The sequence below is a fragment of the Sceloporus occidentalis genome, unplaced genomic scaffold (genome assembly GCF_023333645.1).
Source record: "Sceloporus occidentalis isolate IW3139 unplaced genomic scaffold, rSceOcc1.0.p SCAF_1, whole genome shotgun sequence".
NCBI lineage: Eukaryota > Metazoa > Chordata > Lepidosauria > Squamata > Phrynosomatidae > Sceloporus > Sceloporus occidentalis.
This window is the reverse complement of record NW_028316981.1, coordinates 79,634,927-79,659,426: the sequence shown is the minus strand read 5'-3', so window position 1 is coordinate 79,659,426 and position 24,500 is coordinate 79,634,927. Positions and strand designations below refer to the sequence as shown.

Here is a 24,500-nt window from a genome sequence, read left to right as displayed (position 1 = left end):
TACTACAATTTTCAGGAAGGAGGCCACTAAGGCAAGCATGGGGTATGCTGATAGATGATAGGGTTTATTTTGATGACCTGTTAAGCTAGAGGGGCAGTAGGATATTAATCTCTTGCTTTCCAAACGAAACTGTCACCAGTTTTGTGGACAGTTGGCAGGCCCTGTGTACAGGAGAGGACACTTGGCCTGTCAGCTCCCTCTTGAGTGCCTGTATGGCTCATTCACAGGCAGCCAGACGGAAACACACAGAAAGGTATCTGCCTCTGCCAGTAGCCCTTGTGACTCCAGTACAGCCTCGACACCTGTCGGAGAGCAGATTGAGCGTGCCCTCGACGAGGTAACGCAGCACGGGGCATTGAAAGGTAAGTATACTTCTTCCCACTGTGTTTTAGGGAGGGGTATTTGGAAACTGTGCTGCATCTGTGTCCTCAGGTGGCTCAGCTGGACATACAAACTGCCTGCTTCTTCCCTCCAGTTACTCATTCAGTGCTTTGCCACTCAATGCTTCCACTTCTCTTGCTTCCTGTTGCAGACTCCTCCAGCCCAAGCAGTGAAGAGGCAGCAGCAGCATCTGCTGTGAACTGGACTCCCCCCAGTGTGGAGCAACCAGTGGAGAAGATGGAAGAGCCCCCAGCCGTGTCGGCTTGGCAGGGGGAGGACTGGACACAGCCACAGCTGGGTGAGACTGGTCCCACTGAAGACCTGGTGTTCCCAGAGCCCAAAGAGGAACCTCTCTTCCCAGAAGCCCCACCTTCCAAGGAAGAGCCTCTCTTCCCAGCTGCCCCCCTTCCTATGCAGAGCGAAGGCACGATGGATCTGGGGGAGGCCTTTGGCTTTTCACAACCACCTGCTCCTCCGTCAGAGAACATCCTTGACCTGTGGCAAAATGACAGCTCTGCTGTGCAGCCCACCCCTCCAGATGCCTGGGAGCTCCAGCAAGGCGGGCCTCCCACTCCAGCCCCGTGGGACCTTCATGATGGGCCCCCTGCACCTGCCCCCATGCTGGTTGAGGTAGATGTCCCTCCAGGGGCGCCGGAGCCACCCACCTCTGCAGGCCTCCCTGAAGATAACCTGCTCAATTTCAATGACCTGCCTGAACCCCCAGCCACATTCTGTGATGCTGAGCAGGACGAAGAGCCAGCAAGCATTGTTGCAATTGAGGGGCTGCACCAGATGACCCTCAGCTATCAGCATGCCCTTCAGGAGGCATCTGGGGCACACCAGGAATCCCAGCTGCTCACCAATGGGGAGACAGCCCAAAAGGAAAGCACGCAGGTGAGGCTGGGGTGAACCCAGGACACACTTCCCAGAGTCTCTTACCCTGGCTTTCAGAAGCAGAACTGGGCCCAGCATGCCTTGTTGCTGGGCTGCAGCATTTCAAGGCACACATATTCACCCACTGCTCCTTCCTTCTTACCTGGCCACTGGAGATGTGACAGCTTACCTCTTTTCTCCTCCTCCTCTATCTCTATCTCAAAGCAAAATAACAGGAATGGTGACTTGCTATATCTACACCCCTGCAGTCATAGACCATGTATGTTCCACTTGTGCAAGTTAGTTGCACTTTGATACATTTTTAAAACCTTTCTTTCATACTTCTCTGTACAGTGCATAATTCGACATGAGCAATATACTTCAAGAGCAGCCATTAGCTTTGGACAAACAGGGTAACACACACACACCTCTGCAAAACCTCTGCCCTAACTCCCCGGTAGCAGTTTCCATTTCAGGTCTGTCCTGATAGCTTTGAAGCAGTCTTTTTCCCATCTGTTTGGCTGCTGGCAATGATTGGGCTGTCTAACGTGCACCCATGTTTGCTCTCGTTGAATCACAGTTGGAAGGGACCATCTAATCCAACCCACTTCCAGTGCAGGAACTTATAGCTAGAACACTCCTGAGAGGTGGGCATCCAACCTCTGTGTAAAAAATTTCTAAAGAAGGAGAGACTGCCAGTCTCTCTCTTTCTGTTCTTCATGCACCTTAACCTGGGTGACAGTGCAGGCAAGCATGCTGAACCAAGTTATTTGTGAAATGGGTAGCCATGAGAGATGCCATAGCCAGTTGGCTTCATTCTAAGGTTGCCAGGTGAGATAAGCAGCAGGATTGTTGTTGTGTGCCTTTGTTTCCAACCTCTGGCGACCTTATCACAGGGTTTTCTCCGCAAAATTTGTTCAGAGTGGGTCTCTCTTGGTCTTCCTCTGAGGCTGAGTGTGTGTGACTTGCCTGAGGTCACCCAGTGGGTTTCTGTGGTCAAGCGGGAATTGAACCCTGGTCTCCAGAATCGTAGTCCAGTGCTCAAACCACTACACCATGCTGGCTGTCCTCGGACAGGGCTGTTGTCCTTTGATGGTTGTGCAGAAGAGTGAATTGCAGCAGGTGTTGCTTGTTATGCAAGGAACAGCAGCCCCATCCCTTATTTCATCTGGCAATCCTGATGTTTCCCTTACTTTTCCTTTGAAACTCAGCATGAATATTCTGATTTGATTGGAGATGAGAGAAGAAGTTGGGACTAACAAACACTGAAAGAGTCAGCAGTAAGCAGCCACCATTAAATATGTGAATTTGGTTTCTATTTTTTAATTGGGTGGGTGGGTGGGTGCAATAATTAGGGCATCCAGGTTGGAGTGTGATTTTAGGTTATATGCAATTTCCCTTGAATGCCCAACCCCATGCTATATTTTATCTTTTCCCCCTCCTTTTCCTTTTCCTGTTCTTTAACCTAGCATCCCAGGCACCTGGGAGAGTGATTGTGAGGCATGTGTACCATTACAGAACTGTATCAGGAACTCTCAAATCCTTGTGGTTTTAAAAATTATTATTATTTCCCATATTTTTTATTCCTTCTCTCTCTCTCTCTCTCTCTCTCTCTTGAAAACAATATACCTGGGAGCTTAGGAAAATGATCATGATGAATCCCCAACCCCTTGTTCTAGTTTTCCATCCCTCTTCTTTCTCTCCCTACCCCTTTAAAAACACTGTGGCATTCGGGGGTTCTTGAAGAGATTGTGAGACATGAGGGGCATATTCCTGTAGCACCCAGCCCTTGATGCCTCCACCCCAAATTTTTAAAACTGTTCCTCCCCATTTTTTTCCTGTGGAGTATGGGAGCAGTCTTGATACATTTGTATCCAGAGAGCCCTGTATGTGTCGGTGACAATTTGTTTTTTTTTTTTTTAATGAAACTTTATTCTCTAAATCTCTAGCCTCAGTTTGCTTGTTCTGTGACAATAGGTTGCTGGTGGAGCAGAAAATGTGGGATCAAAGACTGTTTTCCCCCAATGTGGGATACATCCTACCTCCCTATCCTGGTTTGTCACATAGGATTGTAGTTTACTTACTGATTGTCTTTTCTGTTTACTAGGTTGCTGCAAGGGGGTAGACATTATGGGTTCAGCAGACTTCTCTTTCTTTCTTTCTTTCTTTCTTTCTTTCTTTCTTTCTTTCTTTCTTTCTAAGGTTTTGAAAATATGCCTTTCCCTTCCCTTCCTGGTTTAGCACAGATGAATTTTGGGCTGGCATCCTGTTAGTGACATAGACAAGCATGTTCACTCTATGCCTATGTCTGTCTTTTTGTTATTACTGTTCTCTGCAGCAACCAAATCTCCCCAGGACTCATGGTTTGCTGTGACAGCCTCCCTGAACAGCCATTCACTGAAGCATTTGCCTAGGTGCCATAGCCAGTCACAAACTGATGACGTAGTCCACAGAGACACTAGGGGATCTTAGTGAGAGATGTCATCAGTCTGCCTCTGGCATAGCCAGACATTTCTCTGATCCTCCCTTCTTCCCATCAGTTGTGGGATGGCCATTCAGGAGGAATTATCACAGCAAAAGCATAAGTTCTGGAGGTGGCACATGGCAAGCCATAGGAAATTGCCATCTACGTTGCTGGGCAATGTAGTTATGCCTGCTGGCTATTTGTATACTACCTTCAGTTGGCTTTTTCTGCACAATCTACATCACTTTGCCTGTTCTTAACTCCTGGACCACCTACATTTACCTAACCTGCTCTGTGCTTCCCTCCATTGGTGTTGGTGACTGGGAGCACAAAACCAGAGCTGTTCATTAAGTCTAGAGTAATTAATTAGGAATTCAAAGATGGGAACATCTTCCAAGCACATCACAGGTACAATGGTTTGGCTTTCTCTTCCAGACGAGTGAAGGTTATTTCAGCCAGTCACAAGATGAGGACTTCAACCAATCAGAAGAACCATCTGCTAAAGCTCCTCCTCCATTGTTCTACAATAAGCCCCCAGGTAAGGGTCACTGACATTGGGCTCCTCTTGTTTTGTCCATTCCTGTAAATAGAAACCTTTGTGACTTCTTTTCTGAGGCCATTGCTTAGCTGAGTTCCTTTTTTGGACAACAGCTCCCAGGATTCCTTTGCTTCTGGAAGCTGTGGTCCAAAGATAGCAATTTTTTCAAGGTCTATGGAGAGCTGGTCCACTCAAACAACTGTTTCCTCTCTCATTGCTAATTCATTTGGTTTCACTCTCAGAGATAGATATCACCTGTTGGGATGCTGACCCAGTGCCAGATGATGAGGAGAGCTTTGGGGGCAGCGTTTAAGGCCGGCTCCTGCGTCCAACTCCTGTATCCTGCACCCAGCAAGCCCAGCGTCTGCAAGCCTGGAGCAACTGCAGTGAAGGCCTGGTGCCTGCCCGCTCCGTATTGTAGTCCAAGGCCTCAGATTGTACCCCAGCCAGATAGGATATACTCCATGGTACCCTGGGGTAACTTTTTTCCAGCGTGCGCTCTTCTCTTTCTCTTTCTCTTTTTTCTAATGTTGTCAAATAGGAAATGTGTAAATCTGCCTGGTCCCCTCTTTGTTGGTAGCTCCCCTGCAGGCCCTCCTCTTCCTCTGACTCCTGCCCGTCGGGTTTTTTCGGATCCTGGCCACCCCATGCCATTTATGCCAGCTGGGTTGATCTCCTAAATGTGCTGCTCTTGGGGGTGGGTGAGGGAGGGGCCTTTCCTCCTCTCAGACTCCACCTGGAGTTTTGAGGATTTTGCACGAATTTTAAATAAAATATGGCAATAAAATGGCCCTGTGTGGGCAAGGCCCTGGCTCCCATCATCTCGCCTCCCTTTGGTCCCCAACAGAGAGCCCCATTTGGCTTTTGGGCTCCAGCAAGAGTTAGCAACAGCAAGGAATGTTTTTTCCTACCACAGTTCAACTCCATGACCCTATGTCTGAGAGCTAGCCCATGCCAGATCCTTCTCCTTAGGTCTTAATTTGCCCTGAGAGCGTGGGACATGGGGAGGCTCTGGGTGGGCTCCCCCTCTCTCCCTCTTTCCCTCTCCCCACCCCTTTTCCTCTCCCATTCCATGCTTGGTTTCCTTTCTCTCACTTACTGTAATTGTTTTTTTTTTTTTTTGAAAGCACAAATTCTGTAACAGCAATGTGCTTATGTATGTTAATAAATAAATTGATTTCAAGCAGGGCAGCTGGCTTTGCAGAACAGGGTGTCTTTCCCCCCTTTTTAAAGGTGAAGTTGGGGAAGGGGCATTCAAGGCCCCTGGGTGTGTGTGGGAGATTCCACATAAGACCACCAAGGACAAGTCCTGCCTGCTTGATTTTAGGATGGGTTGGTGTGCTCTCAATATTTTGCAGCTACCAAAGTTTAAAAACATACTTTAGATGTGAGATGGGGAGAATATGAAAGCTGTGCCCCCCCCCCCGCCCGGTTTATAATGCATATGGCAGAGAAGGGAACAAAGACAAATAACTGAGAAGAACTGCAGCCAGTGGTGGGCCCCAGATGAAGTCATAGCTTGAGGCAGAGAAAGCATCACTAGGTGGCGCTGGTAACAAAGGAATGGATTTGTGGTCCAGTCAGTCTACCTGTCTGTGTGTGTGTTGTATGCCTTCAAGTTATTTCCGACTTAGGACGACCTACGACCTTAAGATGAACCTATCTTGGGGTTTTCTTGGCAAAATTTGTTCAGGGAAGGTTTGCCAAGGCCTTCCCCTGAGGCTGAGAGCATTTGACTTGCCCAAGCTCATCCAGTGGGTTTCATGGCTGAGCTAGGAATCAAACCCTGGTCTCCAGTCATAGTCCATACTCAGACCACTATGCCACCCTGGATCTCACCAATCTAACAGTAGGGCCTAAATATTGTACCCTGAAAACCCTCGATCCTGTCTGATCTTGGAAGCTAAGGAGGGTCAGTCCTTGGATGGGAGATCACAATGAATACCAGATGCCACAGGCTATATTTCAGAAGAAGGAACTGGCAAAACTACATCTGAGTATTCCTTGCCTATGAAAACCTAATTAAATTCAAAGGGTTGCCCTAAGTTGATAGGCAACTTGAAGGCACATCAGCACAAATACCCATACTATACTAACTGGCAATAGGAAGCACAAATCCATAATTAGTGGAGTAGGAATAAACAATTGGGAATAGGGGTTACTTTACTTCCTACCACCATACACATGGCACTATAAGGACACAATATATCTACATTGCTAAAACATGGACTAAACCAGCCAGCACCAGGTTTGTAATAAATCAGGTTCCACAAACTTTATTATTGTCAAAATGTAACAAACAAAAAATAGGAAACAAAGTTTGGCCAAGCCAGAGGCCCCCCTTGCAGTCAGCACCAACAGAGCCTGTAGTGGGCCCAGAAAAAAGGAAGTGGGCAAGATGGGGAGACCAGCCCCACTCTTGCCCTGGCCAAGAGGTCAAAGTAGCAACAAAGGGGATTCTTTGCCCTGTGAAGGCCTGTGGCCCAGACATGGCTGGAAGGCTTGGACTAAGGGGCCTTGGTGGCTTTCACGGGCCTTGGGAACAGGCTGCCCGCACCCCAACATCTGGGCAGCAACCTACAGTCCCCCAACACAGGTTGTGGCATGGCACGCTAAACTGCCGTAGTCCTGCCAAAGAGAGGCATTGAGACAGGCAGATGCCAGGGCCCAGGTTCATAGCTGTCTCTGGTGCTGAGCTCTGAGTCTGTCCAGCTCGGGAAGATGCGCTGCGAGGAGCCTGACTCCAAGTAGAGGTTGGTGCAGGTGGGGCCCCGGCTGGCTGAGCTCGGCAGCTGGAGAGCTGAACCATACCCCCGGTCCAGGAAAAGGGGCTTATAGCTAGGCGGCTGCTCCTGCTTCTCAGGCTGCTCATGGCTCAGGAAGGGGGTGTTGATCTTGCGGTACAAGCCACGTGTGTCTGTCAGGACTTCGCTGTAAGGTGGTGGGGGCTCAGCCATCAGCACGGCTTCCTCGTAGCAGGGGGGCTTGGATGGATCCGGCTCTGCAAGCAAAGAGATCCCACCTGTTGAATATAGGGAACTGTGACACATGGGGGGTGATCTGCCCACTGTACCCATCCCCTGAGGGTGCCAAGTGTTACTCTTCTTTCCCTGCTTTCCATGTGAATTAAGAGCTATCCCAAGTAAGGTTTGGAAGCACACTACTGTCATCCCTGCCGTATATTGCCCTTTCTGCTTCACAATGAGCGCTCAAGGTGTAGAATGATGATGACATCAGATTAAAATAAACTGTGTGTGTGTGTGTATAGATAGATAGATAGATAGATAGATAGATAGATAGATAGATAGCTGGGTGGTTGCTCCTGCTTCTAAACCTGCTCATGGCTCAGGAACGGGGCGCGTGCACACACACACGCACACACATGGGAAGTCGGCACAGTTAAGAGCCTCTGGAAGGTAGTGAAAGGGAGTGGCCATTGAGAAAATCAAAGAACTGGCAACATCTATAAAAGCACCTTTTGCTAGCTAGCAAGCAAACAAACAGGAGTTAGAGTAGATGTGACAATTGTTACATTTCACTGGAACAGGACTTCCTACTCAGTCTTCTTAAAGAAGCATCTTGACACCTTGCCCACCATTTAAATATAACCAGTGTAAGAAACCAACTGTGGGCAGCTCATGACTTTCCAAAGAAAGCTGGATTTCAATTTCCGTCATCATCATTGGCTAGCAAATTCTTCACCAGTTGTTAGGACTAGTGGGGGTATGCAGTGCCCACAACTTTAGTTACAAGGTACCCACCAGTGAACAATAAACTATATGAGCAAATAATCATTTGATGTCTTAAATCTTTCAGTCTGAATATGTGAAATGTCAAGCCAGACAGGCATTTGGAGACATTCATCTGCCCCTCTGAACCACTACCCCACCACACTTTCTTCCTGCATCACAACAGTATCCTCTAAAATCCTCCCCCTTGCCCCTTACCATGCCTGCAGCTCCATGGCCGTGGGGGTGGGATGTGGGGACGATGAGGCTCAATGCGGAGCCGGTGGGGCACAGCGATGCCTGGTGGGCTTCTGATGTAACCACCTCCATAGCCAGAGCCCCCATAGGCTGGGGCCCCATAACCCTCATAGTGCAGGGGTTCCATCTCCAGGGTGCGCAGGTGCTGCTCCCGCAGCCGCTCTTCCTGCCGCCGTTTCATGCGCCGCCGCAAATAGCTGCAGAAGCAACACAGCAACACAATGAGCCCCCAGATAAGCCAGAAGCCAGCGAAGCACGTAAGGAAGGTGTAGGTGCCGTGGGACATCACCATCTTGGCTCCTGGAAGGGGCGGAAGGTTTGAACCAAAGGATCTTCTTAAGTTCAGCTGGGTGGGGAGTTGCACTGGAGGGAAGACTTGCTCTCTTTCTGTTTGCTTCCACAAAGAGGCACGAAGAGGCTTACTTCTGTAGACGACTTTCTCTCTGCATCCCTTGTTACCCAGCCATTTTGATGGGACTTTAAGCCTCCCCCCTGCTCTCCTTGGACTTGCTCTCTCTTTCCAAAATATGGCAGAAGTCCTGGCTTAAGCCCAGGCTACCATCCAGGGGCCACCACTAGCATGACCTCAGTCAAGGGCAGTGCAATTTTGGGCCCCAGTTCTGTGTGCTGCAGCAGCCTAGCCCCTTCCAGTCACGCAGCCTCCAACATGTGCTCTGCAGCCGTTGCCATAGAAATGGTCGATTGGATGCAGGGACCAACTTGGGCTTTTCACAGAGAGGGGGGAGTTCTTGCCCCTAAAGGAACCCAATGGAGGAAAGGAGACGGCTGGGACAGTTCACAAGCACGCCCTGTACTCTCTTCTTCGAGCTCCTCTGTTCTTGGATACGTGGGTTGACAAGACCAGTAACACCAGCACCCAGCCCAACTTCTTCCCATTGCGGGATCAGGGCTTTGCAGGGCCAATGGCAAGGCTAACAGGAACTCTTTCTCTGCAAACAGACAAACAAGGCTGTTGAGCCTAAGAGAGGCATATAGATATTATTTCAGAGAACATGCCCTGTGTTCTCTTAATTACCCCCCCCCCCCGCCACCATGTTAGCAGCAATGGCAAGAACTTCATGGAGAAGAATACAGTACCACCCAGATTGCCAGCACCCTTCTCCTCCTACCATGGCCTACACTTTCATAACCAAGCCTACTATGGGCTATACATTCAAGCTGGTACAAAGAGGATGGGAAGGGTACTTTTCCTCAGTTGGGTGGCAAAACTCTCCTCCCACACATACACACATGAACACCAACCAAGCAGCCACTTGCTTCACCAGTCTATGCCAGTAACCTAGCAAAGTGGGCTGATGGCTGTAGCTACAGCCATCCTATTCTATAGAGGCACAGCACTGGTCACATACAGCCCACACAAGCATGTAATATTGACTGGCATTGTGTTAATAAATTACAATGGCATAAGTTAGATTTATGCCATCACAATTCTCTTTTTTGGTGGCTGTGGAGGCTGGAATTCTGTTCTGACTATGCAGTGACCAAAATCCCCCCCAGCTCACCTTTAAAGGGGTGCAGCTGTCCTGACACAATCATTTCTGTGTTGTCAGAGAGTGCAGGGGATGAGCAGGAATTGTTGTTGTTGTGTGCTGTCAAGTCATTTCCAACTTATGGCGATCCTAGGGCAAACCTTTCATAGGGTTTTCTTGGCAAGTTTCTTCAGAGGGGGTTTGTCATTGCCATCCTCTGAAGCTTAGAGAGTCACCCAGTGGGTTTATATGACTGAGCCATGATTCAAACCCTGGACTCCAGAGTCATAGTCCAACACTCAAACCATGCATTCAGCTATTTTCCAGAAGCTGGATGTGCTGCATGGACATCATATGCATGGACGTCCCAAGGACTATCCTGTGTGTGTTCACATGCCTGTCACAGATGTCCTCACCCTCTGACAGCATAGTCGGGGCAATGCTTTTCAAAATGTTAGTTGTTTTGTGGGGGAGAGATATCTCCTGAGAGATGGCTATGGCACACATACATCTCTCAATGCAGGATCTAGGCCATTGATTTTTCTAAACTAACTATGAGTCCCATTGTTCTAGCTATTTCTGCCAAGATGATAAATGCCTGAAAAAGAGAGTGTGAAAGAGAGAAAGAGGATACACACCCAAGCCAGAACTCATAACATGTAATAGCTCTGTCAAGGAAGAGGAGCTTAAGAAAAACACAAAGCACAAAGCATTCAGTTCTGCACCCATAGAAGCTAATAGGACAGCAAAAAGTACCAAAGTACTACCTCAGATTTCTTCCTGATGGCATTGGCAGGCCAACTGCACTTGCATTTCTTTCCAGCAACCACCACCACAGAACTCTGCTATATTCGTCGCTCACAGCTTCACCCCACCAAAGCCTGTTTGCCACATGGCAAAGCTGACAAATTTACCAAGAACTGTTTGGTTCCTTTCCTGCTGGAATTTTGGCCATCAATGTCTTTTTTATGTTAGGAGTGGCTTATAATTTAGTTAAAAACCAGTATGAAGTCTAAAGTCCTGAGTTGAATTTGAAATTTGCATCAAGAAAAGCTACCTTACCCTCTTCTTTGTTATACTAGTTCTGATGTCTGTTCCTCAGACCATGTTTTCAGGATAACAGAGACATCCCAAATGAAGAACTCCTCCAGCACATAAACTGCAGAGGGCAGTGGCTCCTTGTCCATAAGCTCAAACACAGAAACAGAGTTTGGTAGTGTGATCTCCCATCCAGCAGCACCACTGGGGGATTGTAGGAGTGGCAGTCCAAACAATAACTGGAGATTCTTGGAGGTGTAGTCCAAAAAGTATTGTTTTTTCAAGCTACGTGCTTCTTCTAGTTTTAAAATCCCAACAGCATAACCTCAGCTTGTGAATAGCGAACTCAGGTTGTACTCTCAATTAGTGTTTTCTTACAAATGCATCACCAGACCTTAAACAGTACACCTATAGAACTCTAATGAGGAGATGTATGTGTTTGTTATTAATTATGTGGGTGCTATTCACATAATGGTCTCAGATAGCAGAATATATCTTAGCCAAAAGTTGACAGCATCTATTAGGATTAAACTCTTCTGAAAAACTGAATGCCAGGATGGGCAACCTCTTTCCTATCAAAGCCCCCATGACCTTGGTCAAAACCTCTTGGAAGCCACCATTAGCCAGAAGTGGGCTGTGCCAGAGAGAAAAGCAGACAGAGTTAAGAGAGATAAGGATCACTCATTACATCGCAGCTAGACATTCAGTGCCAAAGTGGGCAGAGCTAGCAAAAGCACCCAAAGTGCACATGGAACTAGGAACTCAGGCAGCCCTTGGATTTCATCCCTGTTCTTTACCAGGAATACCTGGTTCCTCTGGTTGATGAGTATCCATGCAACCATATGGATCCCCAAATGATCATATCAAAAAGGCCTACCTAGTCCAGCATTCTGTTCCCACACACCCAATGCAGAGCTTGCGAAAGTTACTTTTTAAAACTACAGCTGGTCATGCTGGTTGTGAGATTCTGAGAGTTGTGTTTTTAAAAATTAGCATTTTCAAACTTTATTGGTCAGAGGCTTATATAGCGCTAACAAGCAGAGCATGCTTGCAACTGAAAAGCACCTTCTGCTTTCCCCTCAGACATAGCTGGCAGTGCTCCCCATCACCTCAAGGCATTACACAGCCATATTTAATGGGAAACATCTCCCCATCACCGCCATCAATCTCTGCCATGCTAAACCACCTCTCAATCCTCAGAGTCAAAAATGGGCACTAAATTACTAGCTTCACTCTTTTGTGGACTCACTTTATTTCTAGTTGAATTTCTATGATCTAGTGATATATTTACAGTTCAAAAGAGTAAGAAAACATGGTCAGGATGTCTTTAATAGTTAAGACATAAAGAACCTGTGTTCAGTGATCTTGCAAATGTTCTCTTGAAAATGTATGAAGCACCTTGCAAGAATCCCAGCAACCAACAACTGCAGGGAAACACCATCAAACATTCTAAGGAGAGGTACCAGCAAGAGCTACTCTGCGTATTAAACAGCCACAGCCTATGGTCAAGGTGTCAAAATCCACTGCTGTATGTTGGGGAAGGGAGGGGTATCTCTTTCAGACTGGGGGCTGAATTGAGTTTCAGAAAAGTTATCTGGAGGTTGTGTTCTAGTGGCTGGCAAACATGTGGGACCAAAAATATCAACATATTTTAGTTTAAAGCACTTACTACCAGTAATTAAATCTTAAAGGGGGTATTTCAACTTTTTTAGGATGGCGAAAACATATACAAATGCTGGGAGACCACCTAATGAGGATATCATTGAGAGGAGGTATCTGAGGGATTCTAGGTTTGGATTCATCTCCACACCCTATGGTCACCACTCTTGTAGGTCTTCCCCTTAATCTGTGTATCATTGGACTGTTGCGGTGAGTAGATCCTTTTGCCCTCTGTGATTCTCCTCTGAATCCATAAAACATGATGACCAAAATAATTGAATTTGAAACTCAGTTGGGGCTAAAGCAAAGGATTGCCTTCTGTATATAACTGTATTAATTTCAATTAGAGAGAATCATAGAATTGGAAGAGACCTCAAGGGCCATCTACTCCCTCCCAGTGCAACAGACTATTGAATCAATTGTTGAATGGTGAGTCAACAGAGAGGTAAATCAGCTGATTCAGTGGGTCTACTCTACCTAGGACTAATGACAGGCTTTAGGACTCTTGTGTCTTCAACAGGGTGATTTTCAAAACCCTTCTACTAGTTTATTGTCAATAATGGTATGCCATCCATTAACAAAAGTTCCTTGGACATGCCTATACCTAGAAGGGCCATTATTAGGTGGACATGTACAGTTGGCTGATCAAATCTAAGTATGATGGAATTGCTCATGATTTTATTTGAAATACTTTTACTCAAGGTGACCCTTATTAATGGGCAGTGATAAGCTCCCCTAATACATTTTAAAGTGCATTTTTAATTGTTCTGTAGCTCCCTCCCTGTCCAAGGCAAATGTTTTAGTCTTCCCAGACACACAGCAGAAGACCTGTGATGGACTACCTATACTTAGTCCAAGCCATTCTAAGAAACCTGACCTGGATGTGCTCCAAAATTTTAGTGGGGTGCAAAGCAGTGCCAAGGTGTTGGCGGACAGAGCTCTGGTGACCAACAGCCTACCCTAGCCTGTTGCATAGTGGGGAAGAGTGCTCTCCTGTTACCAAGGGTGGAGTGGAGCCAGTGCTCACTTATTCAAAGCCTGGGAAGTTTGGATTTTCAGGGGCAATAATATTATCCCCAACCCCCATGACTTCTGAGATTACCCCAGATTAGCAGAAACAAAGATAGATTTCCCCAGTAACAATGTATTGGTTATGAGTTATCCTTGATGGAAACCAAGGTATTGGGAAATGGCTTTTACAAAAGCTTCTTCCTTGTAGAAATGAAAACTGCTGCAAATTATTTCAGATCAACACAGCCACTTGCACATTTAGACTCTCCATCAAGATGTTGCTATAGAGACTCTCATGGTGAGGGCCTGCACTTCAAAATTTACCCCTATATCGCTGTCTGACACTATTGTTGAAGTAAAATTCAATTGCCTCTCTGATCAGCTTCTATATGCATGAATGAAAGGTGTGGGCCAGAAGTCTTGTCTTTTTTGCCTCATTTGGTACCCAATTGGTACTTCCATCAAGGAAATATAGTAGAAGGAAGCTCAGGAAGAACAACTTTGCTGTTGTCAGTATGACAAGAACAAAGGAGACCAAACAGATGCCCAAGACAAAATGAATTTTGTTCCTTTCCTCCTTCCAAAAATATGTTTACTAAAGAATACAATGGTTCCTTGGTATCTTCTGGGGTTTGGTTCCAGGATCCCCCATGGATACCAAAATCCATGGATGCTCAAGTCCTGTTATACACAGTGGTATAGTAAAATGGTGCCCCTTATATAAAATAGCAAAATCAAGGTTTGCTTTTTGGAATTTGTATATTTTTGAAACATTTTCATGCCATGAATAATTGAATCCGTAGATAAAGAATCTGTGTATATGAAGGGCTGATTATATAAATAAAAGTATCTTCTTTCAAAGAACTTCAACAGCAGAGTGGAGAAATTGAGCATAAAACTACCTTAACCTAAAGGGGTGCAATTTTTCTATGGTCCCAACATACAGAGAGGGAAAGTCATAATGGGCAGCTGAGCTGCTGCTGCTTCTGCTTCTCTCCTCCTCTCTCTTTTAAATAGGCATGTTTCTAGCATTTTAGTGCTGTGAAGGCAGGACTATAAGCATGCAAACAACTCCCCACAAAAATCAATCTTGTGTAGTGATTAGAGCATCACACTTAGTACCAGTGAGAACAGGGTTCAGGTCTTCATTCAGTCATGAAGTTAATGAGTTGATCAGGGGACATTCATTATCTCTCAGTTTAACCTACTTCACAGTTAACCTTCACTGTTGTGAGGTTAATATGGAGGGTAGGGGTGTGAGCCATGTATGCTGGTCTCAGCACCTTGGATACAAGGTGAGATATTTGCTGTTGTTCTGTGTGTCTTCAAGTCATTTTTGACTTACAGCAACTCTAAGGTGAACCTATCATGGTGTTTTCTTGGCATGTAAAAAATACATGTTAAAAGCCAGAGTGGAAGCTGAGCGAGAGATTAAGTTGCTAGTATGAAGGTTTACAATGCCTAATATAGGTGGTCACTCCTCTACATAGGCTGCAATAAACAGAATTGTGTAAAATTACTACATTTCACATAATTTCTCCCTCACTCCTCTTTGCCATGCACACACAGACACACACACCCAACAGAAACAGCAAGAAAGTAAACCACTGATAATTTGCTGCCCTTTAAAAGTATGTTAATATAAGCCACTGAGATAGCCTTCCTCACCTCATCTAGAGATAGAACCCACTTAGGTGCTATTTGGATTTGTGTAGTACAGAGTGTCACAACCTTTGGTCCTCCAGATATTCTGAACGTCAGCTCCCAGAATCCCTCCCCTTTGGCAATACTGGCTGGGGGTTCTGGGGGCTGGTGTCTAAAACAACCAAGTGAGCAAACATTGGGAACCACTGCTGTTGTATATATACACATCATCACAAATGGTTTTCCTTGTCATGGAATTTGAGTTGTCTATGCAAAAATCGAAACCTTGAGAATTAAAAAAGTTGGGATAGAGCATAGCCCTGATCAGGACCATTTTAGAAGCAGAGTCAGATCCCAGCCACTTCCTAGATGGAAAGCACTCCAGGACAAAGACAAGGTCATCATGCCAGACCTCTCTGCCTGGAACAACTTTGACTCTTTGAGATTGTTGGCTGCTGAACAGAAACAGATCATAAAGTATTTAGGTCTTCCCAAATATGTATGTAAGAAGAGGACATCCCTAACAAAAAGAGAACAGAGCAAGGTTAAATTCAAACCTACTCCTCCACAAAGAACAAAACACTCTGACTCCAGGTGGGCAAAAGCCACTGAGTGACATATGCCTCTGAATAGCAGCCAGGAGCAGTCCACAGAAAGAGAGGTCCAATTGCCTGCAAGCCCTGTTCTGTTGGTTTTTCCTTGGGGTATCTGGTCAGCCATTGTGGATACTGGACTAGGTAGTCCTTTGACCCGTTCCCACAGGGCTCCCCTTGGTGATCCCACTGACCTGCAGCCAAGCCCTGCAATATCAGGGCATCAGGAGCAGCCCTTTTGAGACAACGCCTGCCTTAATACTCTGCTATTCAAGAGAGGTTTGTGCAGGTGGCAAATTGATTCTTTCCAACAGAAAAGGCCAGAATGGCTCTTTAAAACCCAACTCCTTTTTTTATATATAGAATGTCTTTGAGTGCTCTTTAAGACCCTGATAAGACAAGGATGAAAATAATACACTGCTACTAATATACATGTGTGTGCATGTGTTAGGAAGGATTTTGTGCTTGTTTTGGTTTGCATCCATGTCTAGTTGCATTGCTCTAGAGAGAACTGGTGTATATTTGTGTGTGTGTGTGTGTGTGAGAGAGAGAGAGAGAGAGAGAGAGAGATCTTCAACAGGAGGCACTGAGAAGCTAGTGCCTCCCTTCCCCCTAAAATGAAAAGGAACAGCAATGCCTGTGCTGGGCAATGCAGATTCCAACACCAAATCACGACAATAAATGTCAGAGTAAAGACTTCGCAGCATTTTTGGCACAGATTCCACCTCAGCGTGAATCTGGCCTAGTGGAAGCCTTGCCTGGATGGGGAGCAGGGCAGGATGACTGGCATGTTGCGTTGGCTGTGGCTGTCGGAGGGCTGGGCTGGGGGCTTTGATGGCATTGCTTCAGAGGACTAGTCCAACAAGCTCTCTGAGCATCTGCAAAGCATCTTTGCCTCCTCCCCTGAGGAAGGCCTTGAACAGCCGCTCTGAAACCCACAGGCTGCTAGTGACAGCAACTTCCCTAGCAGCCCCACCAGCCTGTTAACCATCAGCCCATCCAGAACAGCTGGACCTACACAGCCTCTCCTACCAAAGGCTCCCCACTGCTGTGGCCACCGCTAGGCAGGGACTCTCCAGCTCAGCTTCCAAGCCAGTCTCAGGAGAGGTTGGGATCCAGTACATGGGCAGCTCTGAGCCCTCTTGCATTCATTCCCTGTGCTGCCTTTTATGCAGCCACCCGGCAAGCCCTGACTGCCCTTTCAGTCTTGCTCTGGGTTCTCCATACAGGGCAGCTTTGTTCTTCCCTCTCTAGAGGCAAGTGCATGGCTATAGCCCCAGCTATATTGAGGGAGGGATGCTGGGAAAGGGGTGCCTTTGAATGAATGCCATTCCAGAAGGCTCTTGAGTCAAGAGTTGATCTAGCTGAGATTCAAGGGAAGCCCTCAGCCGCACTGGCTCTGGGCTGCCCCCACCAGACAGGCCCAGACTGCTCCCCGGGAAGACAAGCCAGCCCCTGAGGGCAGGCAGAGTGCCTCGGCCTGGGCCCCGCCAGCCACGCTTCCCTTGGCTTCCAGGAGCTCGATCTGGCCCGGAAGCCCTGTCCTTTGCGCCCCGAGCCCTGCCTCCTCCCCTGAAGCGGGGCTTGCGCTGGGGGAGAGGGAGCCCTTTGCTTGGGGGTCCAGCCTAGGGCTGAGCCTCCCCCGAAAGCCAGCCCTGGAGGCAGGATTGCTTGGGGGCAGCGCTGGGGCTCTTGGCTGCTAGATGGCCCCACAGCCCTCCTGGCAGACAGAGCCTTGCCTTTGCCAAGCAGGGGCACCCGAAGCCTGGAGGGAGCCCAGGGTCGCCGGCTGGCTCCATCGGAGCTTCCCGGGGGAAAGAAGCTAGCCTCCCAGTTGGTCACCCCAGAAAAGAGACCCCCCCCGAGCCCCCTATGACCCACCCTGCCTGGCTCCCCCGCTCCTGGCCATAGCCCTCCCTCAGGAGGAGGCTTCTCCGGGGACAAGGCAGCGGGCCAGGCTCCCGAAAGGCAAGCGGGCTGGCAAGCCCCGAAGCCCGGCCTCCGAAAGGACTCCCACAGGGCAGCCAGGGCGAGGGCGAGGGCGAGGGCGCCTTCAGCCGCGCCGGCTTTTCCGGGGCCCCTCTCCTCCTCCTCCTCCTTCCTAGTAGGGTATCCGCCCTGGAGAAAGAATCCGCTTTGCTCCCCCACTGGCTCAGGGCTCCAGGGCTCCCCCAATCCCTCCGGCCAAGGGATCCCCCAAAGTGCCCCGAGAGAGAGAGAGAGAGAGAGAGAGGAGGGCGGGCGCCGCCACAGAGCATGGAGCCCCTCCGCCCAAGCGGGAGCGAAGCGGATTCTCTCTCCAGTGCGGATGCCACCAGGATGCCTTTCCTGCCGCCCTTCTCCTCACCGTCACTTCCAGCGCCGAGATGAAGGCTCCTCATCTCTCGTGGCGGCTGGCAGAGCCATGCCAGCCTGGGCTCCGGGGCGAGAAGAAGCGCCAAGGCCAGCCCTCCTCTCGGCCGCCTGCTCCTCCTCCTCCTCCTGCTGCTGCTGCTTCTGCCGCCGCCGCCTGCTTTGTCTGGCTGGCCCTGGCTCTCCTTCCCTGCTGCTGCTTCTGCTCCTCTGCTCCTGGCTTGCTCCCTCTCGGCCAGCCCCGCCCGGGGCTCCTCCTTCCTCTCCTCCTCCCCTTCCCTGGCCCGGCTTCCCTGCTGCTCTTCTGGGGGCTCCTGCTGGGGCTTTCCTGGGGAGGGCCTGGGGGCCGGAGCCAGGGCTCTCCGGGCTGAGCCTGGCCCGGGCGATCCGGCCCTCGGCCTGCCTGCCTTCGCAGCCGCCTCTGCTTGGAATTTCCTGCCGGGCTTGGCTTGGCTTGGCTTCTCTCTCGGGTGTCCCTTCCGATCCGGGCGGGTCTCTCCTCTCCTTCTTCCCGACGTCACCGAGGCAGCAGCAGCAGCAGCAGCAGCCGCCTAAAGAGGGAAGGCAAGGGCAGGCGGATCGCTCCCAGCCCAGCCACCCTGGATCCCTTCCCTTGGCCCCGACGGGCTCCCCTAGCCAGAAACAGATCCCCCGGGCCTCGGTTCCCAGAGAGATCCCGAGGCCCCCTTTCCTTCCTTCCTTCCTTCCTTCCTTCCTTCCTTCCTTCTTTCCTTCCTCCAGCCCCAGCCCCCACACCCGACAGGCGCCAGAAGGGATCTATTTCTGCCTTGGGAACAGAAGAGGAGGGGAAAGAGAGGGAGGGAGAGAGGGAGGGAGACAGAAGGGACTGAGGGGAGACTTAGGAGCGCATCCACACTGTCGAGTTGATGCAGTTTGGGGCCGCTTCGACTGTCCTTCGGCTCCCTGCTTCACCTTGCTGTAGCACCTGGGAGACTGACTCCACTCTGGGCCCCACAACAAACTCCAACTCCCTGAATTCCATAGCCTTGAGCCAGACAAAGAGTTAAAGCGGTGCCAAACGGGGTTATTTCTCCAGTGTGGATGCAGCCTAAAACTCTGAGCAGACCGTGACAATACAGTACGACTTTGTTGCAGGCCCGTCTTCTTATCGCTTGGGGTGGCCTTGCATTCGGCCTTTCAAAAACCAATGCAGATGCCAGCCAGGGAACGTAAGTGGCACCGAATGCCCCGTGGGCCGCTCTCAGGTGCCACAGAGTCCCCAGCTGCCCAGAGCTTGAGAGCAGGAGACTCATTGTTGCCACCCTCCTGCCTTTTGCCAGTCCAAACATGTCCAGGATGGGGGTGAAAGGAGTAACGCAGCCAGAGCCCTAGGACTTGCTAGGGGTTACTTCAGGGAAGAAGGTGGCATGACAGACACCCAGACTGCTGTCTAGCCTCTCCCTTTCTCATGCATATCCCAGAAAAACATAGGGCAGGGTCTCCAGGGCCTTTACCCAGGGTAGGCCTCCAAAACTGAAAGACTGGGGAGACACCAATAACTTTGCTTTGAGGTGCTTGGATAAAAGCAATAGTTATGAAGCTACCTCAGCAAAACAACACTACCAAGTAGCACCAGCTGGCCCTAAACATTTCACCCTACAAACCAGGTAGCGGCCATGACAGGGCTGCCTGGCCCTATGCTTCTGGAAGCGTGGGAGATGCATCTGCTGAGGAGCCTGGAGCAGCCTGGCATGTGGTCTCCCCGCAGCCATGTGCTCTCTGCTGAGCTGACAGTTGCCATTTCTGACTGTGAGAAGCAAGTGGGGAGCGGGAGCAGCAGCAAGTGAACGACAATGGCAGCAATCATGCAGCCTGCAGGCCTCGCTCTGCGCCGCTGTCATGGCGACAGAGCTGGGAGAAACACATGAAGCTGCCACCACTCGGCAGTAGTTAATGAAAAGTGTCGTGCCTGCCTGGCAGTGCCTTGGGAAGTGGAGCTGTGAGGAGTCCTCTCAGGGAAATTGCAGGGGATAGATAGATAGATGATAGATAGATAGATAGATAGATAGATAGATAGATGATAGATAGATAGATAGATAGATAGATAGCCTTGCCACACCCCCACAGGGTGCAGGCAAAGGAAGGGCACTGGGACTCTGGCCAGCATCATCACCCTTTAAGAAGTGGAAGAAATGAAGAGACCATAAACACAGCAGATTCATTCATAGTGGCAACTCAACCAGTTGGGAGGCCATTTGTGTTGTGGTTTGAACATTATGGAGATCAGGTTCAATTCTCCTCTTGGCCATGGAAACCCACTGGCTGGATGACCATGGGCGAGTCACACACTCTCAGCCCCAGAAAACCCTGCGATAGGGTCACCAGGGCACGCTACAGAACCAAAAAGTCATTTGAGGAATGATTGTGGTGGAGATGATATATATTCCCCACCTTTCCCTCAGAGATGGGAGCCAAGGTGGCTGCTAAATGTTAAAGCATACACATATTATAGCAATTAATTCTATCACATCTACTGACACAAAAGGACCAAGTTAACACCGGCTGAGCCATGTGGATGAAACCCTGAAGTGGATTCATTGCCCATTGACACATTCCCCACCCATCACAGGATACCCTGTGGGTTCTCTGTAATTTCTTGCTTCAGAGTGAAAAAGGAAATCTTACCATTCTGTTTCCCAAGGGATCTGATGTAGTAAAATTTTCCTTGCCACCTACAAACTTACTGCAGGGATGTAGCCAGGATTTTAGGAAAGGTGGGGAGGCCCAGACTAAGTGCCACCGTTATATTGGGGCTTGGGTGCGGCGGCGCAGCAGCACGCACCATTCATTTTTCTAATGGAAGGGGGGGTCCGGACCCCAAGGACCCCCCCCTTGGCTACGTCCCTGCTTACTGACTGGCTACAGGCATGCCCCAGGAAGCTATCTCTTAGTAAAAAACCCCCACTTCCAGATGGGTAGCCATGCCAGTCTGTTGCAGGAGCCATCTATATGCACCTACAGATGACCTCTTGTGAAGCAGGGTCTGAAAGCCATGAAGATTTGAAATCAGAAAAAGCAAAAAAGAACAAAAAGGAAACAAGTGACAAGCATGAGTGCCTAAGCTTGGTCCAAATTAGACTGCACAGACACCCAAAGTCACCAGCTACATTTGCCTGTGGTGTCCCTGTCCTTCAGCTTTCCCTCTTCATGTTGGTGCATCTTGTTTTCCACTCTGCCACCAGCCATTGTCCCCATGTCCCTTTCACATTTCTTTGGCCACCCCTATTTGCTAGCTGGGGCTGCTTGCTGACTTGTTTGAAGAGAACCTAGAAAAGGTTTCCCCTCCTTTCGGAATGGAGGGGTGGCAGAGGGTAGCTGAACTCAGCCAGACCATGCTGCCAACTCAAGTTTTAACACAAAACAAGAGACATATATATGTGCAGATTATACCTATTTTTTATGATTGTGGAAGCATGGAGTTCTGGAAAATGTGTGCTAGAATAAACAACCCAAGGCTGCACAGTGTCAGTGCCAATAAGAAAGGAGTACAAGAAGACCCTTTGATAAGTTTGCTTTGGGGTCTCCGTAAATCAAAAATGACTTGGAGACACACAACAACAACAATGTATGTTACTCCTTTCTTGTTGGCACTGATACTGTGTAGTAATGTATGTTAAAGGCCTAAATACCCTTAAGCTATAGTTCCTAAACTTTGGCCCTCCAGATGTTTTGGACTTCAAATCCCAGAAGCCCCAGCCAGCTTGGCCAACTGAAGTCCCAAACAACTGGAAGACCAAAGTTTGGAAACCATTGCCTTAAAGCCACGAGATCCTGTCTGCTCTTGGAAGCTAAGTAAGTTCAGTCCTGGTTAGTGCTTGCATGTGAGACCAACAATTAATGCCAGATGCTGTAGGCTATATTTCAGAGGAAGGAACTGGCAAAATAACCTTTGAATATTCCTGGCCCAAGAAAATCCTGTTAAATTCATGGGGTCACCCTAAGTTAACAGGTGACTTGAAGGCACATACACAAACAATGTATGTTAGTGTGATGTAGTGGTCTGAATATTGAATGTAGTGGTTTGAATGCCTCTGGAGACCCTGCAGACCAGGGTTCAATTTCCTGCTTGGCCATGAAAATCCACTGGGTGATCTTGGGCAAGTCACATATTCTCATCCACAAAAAACCCCATGATAGGTTTGCCTTAAGATTTCCATATGTCGGAAACTACTTGAAGGCACACAATAATGCAACACCACCATGTATTACATGTGATTAAGTGTGTGCGCGCAGCGTGTGAGTCAGCTCTTTTGTGCTGTGTCCATTGCCCCCTGTGGAATGTGACCCAGAATGGCACTTCCTGTGCGTGGGTCGGGACTGGGACTTACTCAGCGCTGTGCATAGAACATTGTACTCCTACCGGAACAGGCCACTTGAGGAAACCCATTTTCTGCCAATTTTTTTAAATTGTGCTAGATCTCGCTAACCTATTTTCCTAGTTTTACTATCATTAGTTACTTAGTTGGTTAAGTAACTAGTATAATCTAGCCACTGATTTTTACTCAGGGATATTATTTGCTCTAGCTGTTGACAGCAGTCCAGGCAAGGTGCAAATCCTACTACAAGCTCTTTCCAATGAGGCCTGTTGCTGTCATTCAATACCGGAAAATGCATCCCTCTGACCTGTTTCTCTACAGCAACTTGCCACTTCCTTTTTAAAGACCCTCTTTCCTCCTTTCACAAAAGGAGCTCTGTGTGTGTGTGTGTACCTTTAAGTTGCTTATCAGTTTATGGTGACCCCATGGATTTTATAGGGTTTTCTTAGGCAAGTAGTACTCTCAGGTGGTTTTGCTAGTTCTTTCCTCTGAAATACAGCTTACAGCTCCAGTATTCCTTGATGTCTCTCATCCAAGTACTAACCAGGGCTGACCCTGCTTAGTGTCCAAGATTAGACAGGATCTGGTGCCTTCAGGATATGTAGGCTATAAAAGGAGCTGCACTACCCTGAAATCTGGGGCATCTGTGTTTTATCCCTTTACGCCATTGGTCACCACCACTCTCAGCATGGGCAGCAGAGGTCATGACCAACCTAAAGAGGTGAGGGCCTAGGTTCCAAAATCTCCTCAGCTCCAAGGACTAGAAGAGAAATCTCAGCACATGAGTGAAAGACTGAGATGAAGCTAGACCTAACCATGCTTCAAGTGTGCCAACTGAAACCAATGGAGCTAGCTTAGGTTTCAAGGATTTCAATTAAATCACTCTGAACTCATCTAGGTCTGGATCCAACCCAGTACACAGTCTTATCATGCAGTTGGCCCCATGTATCCACGGATTATGTTTCCACGGATGCCACCATCCAGGGCTTGAACATATTTAATATATATATATATATATATATATATATATATATATATATATATACACATTCCAAAAAGCAAGCCTTGATTTTTGCCATTTTATATAAGGGACACCATTTTATTGTGTCACTGTATATAATGGGACTTGAGCATCCATGGATTTTGGTATCCATGGTGGAGGTCCTGGAACCAAACCCCAGCAGATACCAAGGGCCCACTGTCCTTTTGACTTGACCTTGGCACTTTGGAATCTGGAGGCCCGTAACAGCAACTCTTGCCTTAATTCAAAGATCAGGTTTGCTTGCTGGAGTTTTAGCTGCACGGGACAAGGCTAGAATGGAGAAGAAGGAGAGAGCATCCAAGATAACTGCTGTCACCACCAGCCATGTGCTTTACAGGGTGAGGAACTGTTTCCTAGCAACAGCCGAGAGCATTGTTCACCCCTGCAAAGGAGCCTCCCACAGTGCATCTCCAGAAAGCAGGACATCAGGTTGTTGAAGGGATAGCATGAGCAGCCTCCAAATGGAAACTTGGAGGAAGGGGAGCTTTCTCCTGACATACATTTAGAGCAGACCTATTCCCAGCAGTTAACAACAGTTCCAGATAACAGTCATTTGGTTAGATCAAGGCTGCATCTACACTGCAGAATGAATGCAGCGCTTTAACTGCCATGGATCAATGCTATGGAGTTCTGGGGTTTGTAGTTTTGTGAGATATTTAGCCTTCCCTGTCAGAGAGCTCTGGTGTCACAACAACTACAAACCTCACAATTCCATGGGATTGAGCTATGGCAGTTAAAGTGGTGTCAAACTGGATTCATTCTGCAGTGTGGAAGCAGCCGTAAGAGCAAAGCAGAACCAATATTTGGAAACATTGTGGGTTGGATCATGATTTAGGTGCATGCAACTGGACTGGAAGGACTGGATTTTCTTGCCCTGCCTCGCCAGCCCCCTAAAAATACTATACAGAGGGTCAGGAAAACCAGCTGAAGAGAGTGAGTTGAGGCAGGGTCTCCCCAAAGGATAATTGTTCAGTGGAGCCATTCTAATATTAATGGGAGGGATAACCGCAGTTGCTCACTTTCAGATCTGTCCTAATTTCCAGTTTTAACATTTGGATTCTGACTTCAGTTTTTGTTGTTAGCTGCCATTGA

The 24,500-nt window shown here is 48.3% G+C and overlaps 2 protein-coding genes across 7 annotated transcripts in view; one reads left to right on the top strand and one right to left on the bottom strand.

The window, feature by feature from the left end:
• The window catches only part of DBN1 (drebrin 1), a 56,805-nt gene extending 51,343 nt beyond the window's left edge, over positions 1-5,462 (top strand). For 4 of the 5 annotated variants that reach the window (XM_089527064.1, XM_089527058.1, XM_089527052.1 and 1 more), the window contains 4 exons: positions 228-362; positions 533-1,275; positions 4,154-4,256; positions 4,499-5,462. In XM_089527064.1, the coding sequence (XP_089383190.1) occupies positions 228-362; positions 533-1,275; positions 4,154-4,256; positions 4,499-4,569 (1,052 nt within the window). In that variant the 3' untranslated portion in view covers positions 4,570-5,462. The remainder of the gene's footprint in view (positions 1-227; positions 363-532; positions 1,276-4,153; positions 4,257-4,498) is intronic. The other variant, XM_089527077.1, reaches the window with a different exon arrangement.
• A 1,045-nt stretch (positions 5,463-6,507) lies between these two features.
• PRR7 (proline rich 7, synaptic) lies at positions 6,508-18,113 on the bottom strand. Of its 2 annotated transcripts, none has more exons than XM_089527030.1 (3): positions 18,025-18,113; positions 8,204-9,192; positions 6,508-7,257 (listed from the first exon to the last, which is right to left on the bottom strand). In XM_089527030.1, the coding sequence occupies exons 2-3, from the start codon at positions 8,532-8,534 to the stop codon at positions 6,869-6,871; spliced, it is 720 nt and encodes a 239-aa protein (XP_089383156.1). In that variant the 5' UTR covers positions 8,535-9,192; positions 18,025-18,113; the 3' UTR covers positions 6,508-6,868. The 2 variants fall into 2 exon arrangements, with proteins under 2 accessions (XP_089383156.1, XP_089383167.1); XM_089527041.1 differs by having other exon boundaries at positions 8,204-8,439; positions 18,025-18,103.
• Positions 18,114-24,500: the final 6,387 nt, after the last annotated feature.

Bases quoted from the DNA above. Each gene is read 5' to 3' on its own strand.
- PRR7 (XM_089527030.1), bottom strand. From the start codon at position 8,534: ATGGTGATGTCCCACGGCACCTACACCTTCCTTACGTGCTTCGCTGGC. The intron at 7,258-8,203 runs GTAAGGGGCAAG...CTTTGCTTGCAG, and splicing joins GCCATGGAGCTGCAGGCATG to AGCCGGATCCATCCAAGCCC.